Below are 15,868 nucleotides of genomic sequence, written 5' to 3' on the forward strand. Positions count from 1 at the left end.
ATCCTGATTCCTTTTATTTCTTAGGGGGGATATTTGTTTCATATTTCGAACAGCCTTCTGGAATGGATTAAGTTCAAAGTCTGAGGTACTACTGTACAATAAATATGCTCAGAATTTGTTATTGGTTTTAGTTCCTTTTCCTTGAAATTGTTCTTGGTTTTAGTTCCTTTTTTATGATATTGTCTGACCATCCTTAAATTTAGCCTGGTCATGGTTGTATGCTTTAGCGTATATCAACCCGGACTGTGAGGGTTAAGGTTTTATATGGTAAACTTTTTTTTCACAAGTAATAAACTAATAAAAGCTAGTGATGAACAGTCTGACCTCTTGAAACCGACTCCCTTGGGATCAGGCCGCTGTTGGAACAAGGAAATCATCCCTAAAAAATGCTTATGCAAACAATGTCTTGCCAGTTCATTCCATGTTATCAAACGTAGAACAAAGTTTACAAAAAATCAGTCATTTGTTAGGTTTAATTCCTTATGAAAAGTGTGGCCTGCTCTTTAAGTGTCCCCCCAAAAATACTTTCACCTTCAGTTAGTTGGAGTTTCAACCCCTTTCAAAGTGCACTATTGAGCGCTGACCTCTTGGCACCTTCTATTGTTTTTCTGCACGGAGAGGTTGTTGCATTAAAGTTGATAATTTTAATCAAACTTATTTTGCTTACTGTATGCAATTATATTTCATGTATTATTGTCATATTGTATTATAGTTTATGAACCTAGTGTTAGGCGCCATTTGCATTTGATAATGTTTACATTCTTAAAATCCTCAGCCGATTGCATTTTACCAACATTATCACAGCCATTAGTTGCTAAATTAACTGCATTTTTATCATAAATTATAAAAACTTTAAGAATGAAACTTCTTTATTTATAAATTTAGTAAATGAAATGGAAGTAAAAGTGTTATTTTGCCAGTATCAGATGTTGCTGTTGCCTCTTCCTAAACTTTTTGTAACCTGCACATTATTGTTTGTTTCTTTAGCCACAGCTACAACCATAAATTTAGTGGTGTACTATCATATCTATTCTCCATTACATGAAGTATGATGAAGATTTATTTCATTTTCATTTATGGAAGTCACTACTGAAAATTAGCAAATTTTAAAAAATTTAATAATTGTAAGGCAACCCTTAATTAATGTTAGGTACGGCTGTTTCCCAATTTGATTTTTTATATCAGTACTTGCTGTTGTTTATGCCAGTGTCTTGCTCGTTGTAGTAAGCGATTGTTAACTAAAAGAATTAGTAATAGTATATATTACAGGCAGTCCATGGAACATCATCAAAAGTCTTACTTTTATTACTTTTGATATATTGAAAACTATGTAAATTGCATTTTTATTGCATTTTTCATTATTAAAAACCCTCAAATAGTATTGATTATTTTGCCTTTTTTGAGCCTTATTACTTCCGTTGGATCGGCGTCGTAACCTCGGAATGTCGTACACTGAAACTGTCATAAACTGGGGACTGCCTGTATACATATACAGGTTCATGTGTTTATGGAGGATTTGTTTTAAGGTTCCAATTTTTTTCATTTTAGCCGGAAGGACTGTTGAAAAAGCTGGACACCCATGAACTATATGAGTTGCAAGCAGAAGAAATCATAGAAGTACTGCGGGCACTTTGTCATCGGGCGATGGCTTCCTATACTTGTTTGGTAAGATTTTCGTTTTGTAATTATGTTTTCATATGTATGGTTTAAAATTATATTTTACCTTATAATTAAATACAATATTCTGTGTATCCTCTGATTGTGTGACCAGCTAATTGAGGAACCCAAGCATATTTATGGTAATAGATTAGACCTCATTCTATTCATAGATGTTCCAGCTATATTGTGAAGTCCCAGATTTGTGAATATATAGGCACTTCTGATCACTGCACCATTGAGATGGACATATTGTCAATCGGTATTTGTATTCCTAATTTCACCGTTGAAAAAAACAGTTTGAAGCTAAGCAACCAGCCGAGGATGTCCCTCTCCCTGATACCTGTCTTCTTACCTATGATACTTGTCGCCTTAAACTTATTCTTACAAAATTTTATATTTCACCCCAGGCACGTTAAGAATTTGACCCCCAAGATTAGTAGATTGTATAATATTTTTTTCTAACATTAAGAGTGGCATGTCTGCAGACTGCAATAATGACAGGCCAATCTCTATTCTCCCTGTGCTGTCTTGCTGGAAAACTTATTTATAAGCCACTGTGTAAGCATGTGGAATCTAAAGGATTGTTAACTGATAGTCAGTATGCTTATAGGAAGCAGATAGGTACTTGCGATGCTCTTTGAAACTTGACTTGCTATTTGCAAGGGAACCTTTGTAAGGTTTTTGAGTGTAGAGTAATGTAAATGTATTTTAGTGCTGCTTTTGATTTAGTAAATCACAAGGCACTTATTTATCAACTCCTGAATCTTGCAATGGGTGGAATTCCTCGTTGGGCGAGTGGTTTCGCGCTCGGCCACCAATCCGGTGGTCCGAAGTTTGATTCTGGGCCCGACCAACGTGGAATCAGAGGAATTTATTTCTGGTGATAGAAATTCATTTCTCGATATAATGTGGTTCGGATCCCACAGTAAGCTGTAGGTCCCGTTGCTAGGTAACCAATTGGTTCCTAGCCACATAAAAATAACTAATCCTTCAGGCCAGCCCTAGGAGAGTTGTTAATCAGCTCAGTGGTCTGGTTAAACTAAGATATACTTAACTTTGCAGTGGGTGAATGTGTTTTAAGGTTACAGTACACCCTGGTTTTTTGTGCTTCAGTTATTTGCTCTTCGTTTTGTTGCAGATTTTTCTTTGGCCTGCATATCTCAAATTATCACTGATTTTTTTTATTTGTAGAACAACACTAAATACAGTACATTCACTTTTTACTGTATTTTTTTCATATTTTGTGTGATTAAATACAGTTTTTTTATGATAAATGATTTAGGGAGAGAGAGATTAAGTGTTGCCCTTATGCTATTATCACGACCCCCCCTCCCCCTCACTCTGAAGCTTCAGAGAAGACTGAGAATTGATATGTATTCTTTGTAAATTTTACATAATTTACTATAGAAATGCATATTGTAATTATAACATGGAAAATATGAAAATATTAATAATGAAGTAACATCACATTTAGCTATGAAATATATAAAGTAGACCCCCTGTATTTGTTGGGGATGGTCACCCCCGCACAAATAGCTAAAATCTGCGAATACTTAATAAAACCCCCAACCAAAAATGCTTAGAACTGCCAATTTTGATAAACAAAAAACCTCTAAAAATGCTTATACCTGAGTATTTAAGTAGTTTTATCACAAAAAATGCATTTAGACATGATAATTATATGAAATAATACAGTAATTTGTGAATATTTATCCGAAAAATTCTGCAAATAGGCAAATTTTTTGTGAATAATTGGTGTATTTGGTCCATAGAAAAATCCAGGAATAGGCGAGTCTGTGACAAATATCGGGGGTCGACTGTATGTTACATTGGCATGAAAATTTCTCTTATCTCACTGAGAGAGAGAGAGAGAGAAAAAAAGCCTATGTTAAAGCAAATATTAAAATACCAAGAAGAGAGAGAGAGAGAATGTTTATCTGGGCAACTGTTTTGTGATTTTAGTATTATACAGTATTTATGTACAAATATAAAATTACAAATTTTTCTTACCAAGTTTGCACAGAAAAGCAAGAAAACTTATATTTACATAAAAAAATTAAACATTACCCCTTCTGCAGAGGTTTTAAAGGATTTGGTCAGGAATACAATATGAAAAAATACAGTACTTAATTAGTGAATAAAAAACAGTTTTGTGTTTGGAAAAAAGTGAATTAGTGGTAATTTCATTAGGTTTTGCCAATGGAAATGAAAATGGAACAACTTCAATACTATGCAACTTGACTAGTTGTCAAACCTTCTTTAAGAAAGATTAATTTGTTTTAAAGATTTATTTCATTTGTATTAAACATGTTATAGATATTTTGAAAAAATTTGATTAAGTACAAACATTTGTGTTTTTTAACATATAAAATGGTACCGGACACAGGACTGAAGTTCATATACAAATTGTTGGAAAGCTGGTAGTGCAGTGCATAAGATGATAGCAATACATTAAACGTGTCAATAGTAATATTGAAGATATATATACAACAGTTGAATGAGAGATGTGTTTCTTTAGTTTGCGTTTGGTTCATGGTGTCATCGCAGGATAATGGCCAGTATGATGGTGTGAGTGGGATCCTACAGAATCATTAGTGAAGCAAGACTTATTGTGTCCAGAGTTCCACAGAATAATGTTGTTGGTCCACTTATTTTTGGTGTATAAATGTGATTTGGGTGTTGACCTTGACAACAAGACTTAAATATGCTGATGATGCAACACCTGTCAGTGTAGTAGTCTCCACTCATAAAAATTCAAACTGCCCTCAACCTGAAAGGCAATCGGGACATGGACTGGATCAGGGAATGGTGTAGTCAATGGGGTATGAGGCTGAACTCTAGTAAAACAAAAACAATGTTGAACAATGTTGATTAGCAGAACTTGTACAGATTTTCCACCCCATCCTTCTTTTCAATTGGATAGAACTTTGATGAATGAGTAAAGCTTTAACTATTCTAGGTGTAAGTTTTGACTCGTCTTACTTTTGAGAAATATCTAATGGAAGTTTCAGCAAATGTACAAAAGTTAGGGATTGTTTGTAAGACCTCATATACTATATTCATAACAGTGATGAAATCAATGTAACCTGTTTTAGGTCATTGTCCTTCCTTTACTAGAATACTTTTCTCTGGCATGGATGTCTGTTTCTACCAGAGTTGTTGTTGTTGTTGTGGTGGTCAAACAATAATAGGCATTCGTCAAACAGCACTGAAACACAAATGCATCACAAAATTCCTGCCTGCTGTGCATGCACTGACTGGGTGTGTCACAATTTTGTTCGTTTACGGAATTGGAAAGGTCACAGCTTTAGAAGTATTAATGCATAGACAAGACTTACCCTTGCTTGGTCAACTGGAAGCTGACGAAAGCAATTTAATTTCATAGGCAACCTCTTTCATTGCTGTATTTTATGGTATCAGACATGAAGATAATATGAACAGTACATCACCAGGTGTGGAAGTCAAGGATGGCAAACACAAAGATGACTCCAAAATTGAAATCTATGCCTCCTCCACACAATCCATTTGTGCAACATGTAGTTTGCTCTCATCTTCAAGCTGTTATATGGAAATCAGCGATGCATTCAGAACCCCCAGACCTGGACCCTAGCCATGAATGGCATCATGATTATGTCCTGTTCAGTGTTTTGTAAATGTAATGCTGTACCAGATTGTTACAATGAACTTGCCAAGACAGTGTACGATGTAACAGAAATATTGAAGAATGTTTTAATGTAAAAAGCAGTGTTTGAGTTTCTAAATATAAATCATAATTATGTGAACGAGTTCCAAAATCAAATATAAATGTAACATGTTCTGCAATTGAACACTTTCGGTTTTGTGAAATATTTATATGGTAATTTATTTCTTTAATTGCTTCTGCAACCCAAAAAGCAAGCTTTATGCAGATATAAAAACTGCTGCGTTATGTAGTGAACAAATTAAGATATGACTAAAAACATGATTTGTACATTGTTGTTGATCATTATTTAATGTTATGGATATCATGAATCAGATGCTGATTTGATACTTACATTTTTATTTCATTATTTTTTCAACTTCTTGATTTTTTAAAAACATTTATAGATAACAAAACTGTGATTTTCACTGAAGATACTGCTGAAAACCACAATTCAAAATAAATGATGGCTATTAATTCAGAAAAAGTTGTGAATTATTTGGTATTTATTTTATAGTAATTGGGTAATAGGATATTAATTTGCATTATACACTATTCCATCATATTTGGATCCCTTAACAAAAACATGTGCTTAGACATCAAGATCCCATTTCTTAATGGTCTACAAGTGAAGATATGACCAGAAATGGAATTTTATCAGAAAGGTGTGGTGGCCATTTTGTTTATTACCTGTATAAAAAAATTCCTTAATGGTGCCTGTCGGATTCTGACTCAGAATGACCCAAAGATGAAGAATCAACTATGAAACTTCATAATGGCATCAAAGCATGCTTCCCTTAAAAAGTGGGGCTTGGCAATGGACTAATGTACATATCAGTATACTTTCTCTCTGGGACAGAACTTCTGCTCACAATTATTCAGTGCATTACATAAAACAGTACTGTATTAGTATTACATATAGTTTTCAATCTGTACAAGTGCCTAGACATATTCATTTCATTAAGGAATCTCTCTCTCTCTCTCTCTCTCTCTCTCTCTCTCTCTCTCTCTCTCTCTCTCTCTCTCTCTCTCTCTCTCTCTCTCTCATATCCTTGCAAATTTTGTTTTGTTTTCCTTTGTCCTCAGAATTGTTTATTTCTTTAGAAAGCCATATATATGTAAAAAAAAAAAAAAAAAATGCTTGGTAAAGCTTTTGCATGTAGTTTATATAAAGATGTATAAATCTCTTATTCACCAGGAATATTTTGAAGATATTGAGGAAAAAACTGCTGTCCTACACAAGCAATATATGCAGATCAAGAAGGAGTATAACAAACAAGAACTAATAAAAAAGAAAGAGAGAAGAGAGGCGCTGTTAAAAAAAAGAAAGGAGAAAAAAAACAGTTCTCCCCGAAAAAATTCTGGACGTCCAAAGAAGCCAAGTAATTTATTTTTTCTTTTTTTGTGAATACAACTGACATTAATTTTTGGATATTTACATAGGGTATAGTGATATGCCTTCTTATGGAACTAATGGTGTTATAAATATTTTCAGTGAATACCCTAGAGAATTTCATCAAAAAAGAAGAACCTGCGGAACCTGTGGAACCTGCCAAGGAAGCAGAAGAGGAGGAAGAATGTCCAGATATTATCTCAGTCGTCAAGCGAAAAAGAATGACCGCTGAGGAGTTGCTGAAAGAAAAGGAGGAACAGTCAAAGGAACTGAGAGAACAGTAAGTTCATTTTATTGTTATAAGCACATATTTTATAGATTATGTTATGTTATGAAAGCGTTCATACTGAGAAGCAATGCCTTTCTATATTTCGCTAACTGGGTTTTGGGGGGTTTTACTGAATTGAGCCATGTCTATTAGGATTGTAAGAAATTGTGTACTGAATTCCTGGAAAGTAATTGAGTTTTAATAAAGCATCATGCAAATATTTAGGATATGACTGTTCTGGTATTTTGAGATTCATTGAGCAATTCAGAGTAACTGACTTCAAAGGGTTTACCACTTGCAGCAGGGGTCAGCAACCTTTTTTAGAGAGAGCGGGCACAGCTATGCAGTGCCTTGGAGGAGGGTCATGATATCAAATGTGTTAAACAACAAACATGGCAAATTGTTTAATGAGACACTTGAATCTGTTTATTGCTTGATATCTTCTCCACATCAAGTGAAATAATTATCGATGATAGGAGCAAAATGTAATCAAGGTATTTCCAAATAATGGTACTATCATAATCATGAAAAAATACATAATACAGATTCCTGTAGTTGTTTTACCACCAGACAATAACTTTTGAGGAAGATATGAAGTAACTTTTCCAAGGATCACTTAATGCCTTAAACTAGGTAACAACTGTTAGATTAGTGTCCAGGTGCAAAGTTGATTGACAGGACTGAAGTCCCTTGCGGGCCAGGAGGGGTTGCCGACCCTTGACTTCCAGTGTTCTTTGTTTGGCACACAAGAAACAGTTCTAAAGGTTCTTTACAGTATCCCTCTTAGCCCCAGCTGCATTGCGTTCTGCCTTTTGATTTTCATCCATCCCCTCTTTGTATCTTCCTTCCCAGCTTGTCACTCTAAGCTTGACCTACCTACAACTTTCACTTTTTTAACCCTTTTCCCACCAACCCATATTTTAACCCCTTTGCCACCAACCCATATTTTAACCCTTTTGCCACCAACCCATTTTTTAACCCTTTTGCCACCAACCCATGTTTTACCATCTCACCCTTCACCGCCAGCCTGTTTTTTAGCTAATTTTCGGAGAGTGAAAGTGTTTTTTTAGACAGCTGTCGCGTCCTTATTTGTTACGGTATGTCTCTCGTTCTAGTCTGGTTTTTGTGTAAATAGATTGAACTTTGCCATATTGTCATGACAAAAAATTTTATGTTATGTCTTACAAAAAGATCTCTAGCGCCAAGGTTGTTACACTTACAGTTTTTGTAATTTTTTCATCATATTCTACAACTCTAGCTATACAGTGATATATAGAACTTTATTTCTAAGTCGTTGGAAATGTATGCCAATCGTCGAAGAAACACACCTACTAGCAGTTATATTTTTACTTGGTAGGTGAGCAAAAATAACTCGTAGCAAAAGATTTATTTAGACAGCTGTAGCTTCCACATTTTGTATGCTATATCGGTCATTCTGGTCTTTTTTTCTTGGTAAAAGATTGAAGTTTATCACATTGTCATCAAAAGTGTAAAAAGAAGCCAGGAAATGCTATAACGCGCCAGGTAAATGTAGCAGAACACGAAAAATGTTATGTCTTACAAAAAGTGCTAGCATCAAAACTATTACTTACAGTTTTCATATATTTTTCATCGTATTCTACAACTCTAGCTACATAATGACTATCTCTAAGCCTTTGGAAACGTGTGCAAACCATCGAAGAAACACACCTATTAGATAGAAGTCATATATCTACTTGGTGAGTGAAAATACGCATACCAAAAGATTTTTTAGATGGCTTGTAGCTTCCACATTTTGTACGCTATTTCGGTCATTCTGGTCTTGTTATGTTCGTAAAAGATTGAATTTTGTCACATTGTCATCAAAAGTGGAAAAAGACGCCAGGAAATGCCATAACACATCAGGTAAATGTAGCGGAACATGAAAAAATTTTTTGGGGGGGTTGGTGGGAAGAGGAGACAACATGGCTTAAGTTGTGGGTGATGGAAAGTTCAAACTATGCACAACTTTGCCCTTTGGAACCTTCTCCATGACTCCTTTTGACATTTTGAAATCACTGAAATAAAGAACAATCTTTCATTAAGAAATTCTGAAAATTTCAGCACAATCAATACACAAATAACGGAGCTAGAAGTGCTAATGTACCAAGATATCACAGGGCGACACAGTGATTTCAAAGTGTAAAAAGTACAGGCAGTCCCCGGGTTACGACGGGGGTTCCGTTCTTGAGACGCGTTGTAACCCGAAAATCGTCGTAAGCCGGAACGACGTTTGGAAATATGTCTTAAACTAATAAAAAGTTATAAAAACCTTACTTGTAATCCTTTGGTTACACTACATGTTGTTTCCTGTAGTTTAATGTATAACCTGGAGTTATTTTCATAAAAAAATGCTGGTTCTTGAAGGTAAAAACTATGGTAATCCTCTGGTGACACTACATTCTTGAAGTTTTATGTACAACCTGGAGTGATTTTGCCAAATCTTGAGGGCTACAAGAACAGTTGATTACTATTTACGTATCATATAGACTAATTAAAGTAAACGTATCTTTAAATAGGCTTATATATTAGTATCAACAAAACATTTCCGGGCATGAATCAGAGGCTGTTTAATGAAACTAACTCTTCTCTGTCCTATCTGTTCAGAAAATAAATGTTACGTCAATCCCCGAGACCATTGTTGCCAAGACATTCTCTCTCTCTCTCTCTCTCTCTCTCTCTCTCTCTCTCTCTCTCTCTCTCTCTCTCTCTCTCTCTCTCTCTCTCTCTGATCATATTACACTGGAACCTTGACATACAATTGCCCTAATATACGAATATTTTGAGATACAACAGAAAATTTGCGAAAATATATGCTTTGATATACAACGAAATATTTGAGATACGATTTTACGATGTGATAGTTGTATAGGCGACCGATAAATGGCGTTCAGTCTGTTTGTTGGTGCTTCATCGTTAACACGTCGTTGTTTAGTTCGTTGTATTTGTGCCTATTTTTCGTGTTATTTTGTCTATTTTATTATTAACCATGGGTCCCAAAGCTAAAGACAAAGCAGGTGATAAGAAAAAACCCAAGAAAATTATTTCGATGGAAGCAAAACATGAAATTATAGCAAAGCATGAACGTGGCGTTCGTATCGTTGATTTGGCAAACGAGTATGGTCGAAATCCTTCTACAATATCCACGATCATCAAGCAGAAGGAAGCTATAAAAAGCTTCCAAAGGCATCACCATTATTTCTAAACTACGAACTGATTAAAAAATATAAATAAAAATTAGTTTAGCAATGTTATTTCATTTGTGTTTATTACGAAGTTATTAGTGTACATACGTAAATTAAAAGAGAGCAAATCGTTCCCTGCCACCCTTCCCTACCTCCTCCCCCTGCTGGCCTCACGTCATCTTTTGTTGTGATAAGTAAAATTCCTTTGTTTTTTTTATTGTGTGTTATTACTCGTTTATTTGTGTATAAATTGTGTATATTATATGTAATTTAGCTGTGTTTAGGTGTGGTTTCATAGCGCTAGAACGGATTAATACATATTACATTATTTAAATGGGAAAAAAATGCTTGAGATACAACTGTTTTTTGATATACGATGATTGTAACGGAACAAATTAAATTAGTATGTCAGGTCAGTGGTACTGGATAATGTCTCTCTTTGGATACTTTGATTTTGCCAAATCTTGAGGGCTACAAGAACAGTTGATTACTATTTACGTATCATATAGACTAATTAAAGTAAACGTATCTAAATAGGCTTATATTATTAGTATCAACAAAACATTTACTGGCGTGAGTCAGAGACCGTTTAACGAAACGAACACTTCTCTGTCCTTAACTCGGAGCGTTGGAAGACGCCTGGATAATGTCTCTCTTTGGATACTCGGAATTTGCGTTGTAATCTAACCAGAAACTTCGTTTTGTTATTATTACTGGAAACAAGCAATGATTTTTTCATTATTTGCGCTTTTGGACTGTTATATGTAAACTTTGCGCACCGCAAGCTAGTATGTATTCATTCGCTCGGAAACTAGTTCCGCATATGAGGCGTCATTACAGGAAAAATACGACATAAAAAGTGTCGAAAATCATCATAACCTCAAAATTTTTGTTGTAATCTAACCAGAAACTTATTTTTATTAATATACTGTGCTAAACTATAAAGGATTTTTATCATAGTATGCGTTTTTTAAAGGCGTCGGAAGCATCAGCGTCATAACCTCGGAACAAGCGTTGTAACCCAGGACGGATTTTTCCATTGAATATTTAAGAAAAAGCGTCGTAACCTCGGAACGTTGTAAGCCGGAACCGTCGTAACCCGGGGACCGCCTGTAACTGATAATTGTGGGAAAGATTGTTGGTGTGGGAGGGCTGGGTGCCACTCAGCAAGCGGGGCAAGGCTTTGTTTATATTCTCCCAGGTAGGGAACCTTGAGGTGCTAAATGGTGGTTTATGGCAAATTTTTATTTAACTGTATATGTCTTTGGACGTTCGGTACGTCCCATGGCGGTGAAGGGTGAGATTTTGTGACCTTTTTTTGTTTTTTTGTATTTTGTTTTTTTCCTCATAGCAATTAACAACCTGATTATTTATAGCCAACTCAATATAAACCCCAACCCTGTAAACTAGGCCATATGATGTTGGTACAATATATTGTGCATTTCGGTAGAGTAGAACTATTGGAGAAGAGCCATCAGACTTGAGCTGTGGTATCTCATTCTCCCTTTTTGGGTCAGATTCTAAAATTTCCATAAAGCACTTCATCAAAGGCTAGAAATAAGAGCACCAAAGATATAACACACATCAAACAAATAAAGAATCAAGAGGGTGTAGTGCTTAGAAAGGAGGAAGACATTGTGAAGAGATGGAAAGAATATTTCGAACAGTTGTTAAATGAAGAAAATAATAGACTAATAAGAGAGGATGGGCAAGTGAACATTGGCATGGTAATGAGGTTTTTTAGGCAAGAGGTACTAAATGCACTGAAGAAGATGAAGAATGGGAAGGCAACCGGACCAGACATGATCCCGGTGGAGGCATGGAAAGCATTAGGAGATGAAGGAGTGGATATACTGTACGATCTTATGATAAAGATCCTTGAACAGGAAAAGATACCAAATGAGTGGCGTGGGAGTATATTGATCCCAATTTTTAAAGGGAAAGGCGATGTCCAAGAGTGTGGTAATTATAGGGGCATTAAATTGATGTCCCACACTTTGAAGATACTGGAAAGGATGATAGATGCTAGACTGAGAGAAGAAGTACAAATAGGTAAAGAGCAGATGGGATTTATGAAGGGAAGGGGAACAACAGATGGTATATTTTGTCTGAGGCAAATAATGGAGAAATTCGGGGAAAGACAAAGGGACCTACATATGGTATTCATTGACCTTGAAAAGGCTTATGACAGAGTCCCGAGACAAGAGGTATGGAGGAGCCTGAGGGAGAAGATGGTGCCAGAGAAGTATGTGCGATTGATACAAGAGATGTACCGGAATGTATTTACCAGAGTGAGGAGCAGTGTTGGGGAGACAGAAGGTTTTGAGGTGAGAGTAGGATTACACCAGGGGTCGGCTCTGAGCCCATTTATCTTTAACATAGTGATGGATGTTATAATAGAGGAAGTAAGGGAGACAGTACCATGGAACATATTGTATGCGGATGATATTGTTCTGTGTGCAGAGAGCAGGGAAGATCTGGAAGTGAAATTGGAAAGATGGAGACAAGTACTGGAGGACAGAGGAATGAGAATAAGTAGATCCAAGACAGAATATATGTGTACCACCACTGAGGGGGATGATAGAGAAAGTATTCAGCTTGGTGGAGAGCAAATAAGGAGAGTTGATAAGTTTAAGTATTTGGGATCTTTTGTTAACGCTGGAGGAAGTATGGAAGAAGAAGTAAAACATCGGGTACAGGCAGGCTGGAACAACTGGAGAGCGGCCTCGGGAGTTCTTTGTGACAAAAGAGTGCCGCTTAGGTTAAAAGGAAAATTTCACAAGACGGTGGTAAGAACAGCAATGCTGTATGGTACGGAAACAGCAAGCATGAGAAAAGCAGAGCAGAAGAAGATGGATGTGGCAGAAATGAGAATGCTTAGGTGGATGTCTGGGGTAACAAGAGTGGATAGGATCAGAAATGACTACATAAGGGGGTCAACTAAGGTGGTGGAAGTATCAAAGAAAGTGCAGGAGGGGAGGCTGAGATGGTATGGACACCTGTTGAGGAGAGATGAGGACCACGCTGGGAGACATACTATGGGAGTGGAGGTGCAAGGAAGAAGAAAGAGAGGGAGACCAAGAAAGAGATGGAAGGACTGTGTGAGAGGAGATTTACATGAGAAGGGAATTGATGAGGCAGAAGTGCAAGATAGAAATAGATGGAAACGGCTCATCCGAAACGGCGACCCCATATAAAAATGGGAAAAAGCTGGGAAGAAGAAGAAGACGACTTCATCATGACAGTCCAGAAAATTCTTTGCCCAACCAATCAATTATTCATTATAAATTACTATAGATAAAGCTGGTAGAAATGGGGAGTTTTGCTGAAATCTTCATATGCACACACTCAATTATGCTGTTGTAACAAAGGTTTTGTATCCAAACACATTAACCATGTGGGCTGTATATGCTCTTATATTTAACCCATTAACCATGTAGGCTGTATATGCTCCTATAATTATCCCAGATGTTTCCAGGATCTCCAGTCTTTAGTCTGTCAGAAGAAGGCATTCATGGTATGCACAATCCTGGCTTTTCCAGTATGAATCAGCCTAATGTTCAATTTCTCTTTTTACTGAATTATCCTAAGCCAGTATGCATTGAACCTAGAAAATTAGCTGAAATTAATCATTACTATACTGTATATGTATAAAATATACTGCGTAGTGTAGGCTAGGCTATATTCGAGATACAATTTTTCTAACAAACAATGGGTTTTTTTAAACCTAACCCCATCGTAAGTAGGAGAATTTTTTAGAGGGGATTTTGCTTTTCCATGGTGAGTTCTGGAACTATCTCTGTGAAAAAGTGGGGAGCACTGGAAGTCTGTATCTGAAGGGACTTGAATATAAGGATGAATGAACCAGAAAGCCCTAACCCAGCTGTCTTTGATGGGTTATTGCAATGACACTGATTGGTTAATAATGTGAATATGCAACAACATTTATAGAGGTGCATTATATCTAAATAAGTATGATGTCTGGAAGGTGGGCACCTCACTGGCTAATTTCAGAAGTTTTTAAAGAAGTTTCTGAGTATACGGGTGGTCATCAGAGATAACGTTCCTCAAACATTACTCCTGTGAAATTGAAATGATTTAACGGCCCTTTGCATTAGTAGATTTTATGGTAAGTCACAGGCCCATAGGTATCCTAGCAAAAGGTGAGGGGATCCACTGTCCTCTATTGCCATGGTGCTTCTTTAAAATGTTGCCAGGATGGCACAGTTAGTCTGCATTCCATCTCTGTATGGTTAGGTAAGTCACTTCATTGTCATTAGGTTAACACCTAATTCCTCACAGGAATCCTTGTTCAGTATTCCTATCAATTCACTGCTTAATTTCTTTTGGGCACCATGGATAGAAGATGGTAGATGGTCCCTCATATGACTTATGCCATGGACTGTTCCAATCTGGGTAGTTTGGTTTCTTTTCTCTGCAGCTAGTTAACACCTGTCAGTTATTTTATATGCACCTTTAAGGACAAGCAGCAGTTAAACTTCCAAAATAACAAGTTTTGATTTAGGAAAAGTATATTTTTGGTAGTTTCTGTAGGTCTTTAAACCCACCACTTTTCATAACAAAATGGCATACGAGTCTTTGGTGGATGTTTCTTTCACAGAACCAGTAATTGGTTCACTGTCTTCCCCTAACCTTACTATGTTGTTACATTTGCTGAGGGATTAATCACACACTTCTGGTTTTCTGGGTAGCCAGTGTAGGCAGGATAAAGAGCCTTCTTGCATGGCATCCTTTCACACTGTCACTGTACCCAACAGTAGAGCTGTTTTGAGTGTAGATCATCTTTAAGGGAATTATGTATATTAGGTTGTTGTTTGGAGCTTTGGTGGAACCATAAGCGGAATTCCTATGAGGATGAGTAATGTTTTTGTAGAAATACATTGAGTTATTGTAAAGAATAACTTTTTTATAAAGCAATTTTACTTAACTAATAATACATAAATGTTTTTGTAATTATAGATTTTATATTATCTAGCATAGTCAAGTATACATGGATGTAGCCAAACCTAGGTGATTTGTTCTCTTCTAGTTTGGGTTTTGCTAAGCTAATGAAGATTCCTTATTGTGGGTAAGTAAAAGACAAATTTTGGGCTTATTTTATTTCTAAATTTTAGCTTGTAATATATCCCATCAGTAATGCATGATTTTTTTGGTAACACTGAACAGTCTCTCTCCCTAGTACAGTGGTTCCCAATCTCTTTTGACCCATGCACCCTTTCACCATGTGTCAGAATCAATCTCTCTCTCTCTCTCTCTCTCTCTCTCTCTCTCTCTCTCTCTCTCTCTCTCTCTCTCGTCACAATTTCTCCCCTGGCTGAGAACCACTATTAAGTCCAGAAGACTGAGGTTCTGCTTAGTTGTTTGTCTAGATACTCCTATATGCTTGTGTATCCTTGCAGCTTTTTGCTACCATATTTTTAGTTTTATTTCTTTGGGTCACATCACACACAAAGGTACATTACCACTAGTATTTGTGTGTCACGTTTCCAAAATACAGTGTGAATGGCTATGATTCATTATTCATCCAAACATTGTATATATACCAGTTCTGTGCATACAGTGGGTAGAGAGGGTTGAAGTAACTTACTAAAGATAGATGGGGACTATAAGTAAAATGAAAATTCCTCTAATGTTAAATGTTATGA

At 36.2% G+C, this 15,868-nt stretch overlaps 1 protein-coding gene across 3 annotated transcripts in view; it reads left to right on the forward strand.

Moving 5' to 3' along the window:
* LOC135212778 (tyrosine-protein kinase BAZ1B-like) overlaps nt 1-15,868 on the forward strand; it is a 245,752-nt gene that overhangs the window by 84,938 nt on the left and 144,946 nt on the right. For all 3 annotated transcript variants that reach the window (XR_010313993.1, XM_064246550.1, XM_064246551.1), the window contains exons 11-13: nt 1,549-1,665; nt 6,537-6,720; nt 6,834-7,011. Coding sequence is in view for 2 of the 3 variants with exons in the window: in XM_064246550.1 (XP_064102620.1) it covers nt 1,549-1,665; nt 6,537-6,720; nt 6,834-7,011 (479 nt within the window). In the remaining variant the exon portion in view is untranslated. The remainder of the gene's footprint in view (nt 1-1,548; nt 1,666-6,536; nt 6,721-6,833; nt 7,012-15,868) is intronic.

Source organism: Macrobrachium nipponense, chromosome 41 (genome assembly GCF_015104395.2).
Source record: "Macrobrachium nipponense isolate FS-2020 chromosome 41, ASM1510439v2, whole genome shotgun sequence".
Lineage (NCBI taxonomy): Eukaryota > Metazoa > Arthropoda > Malacostraca > Decapoda > Palaemonidae > Macrobrachium > Macrobrachium nipponense.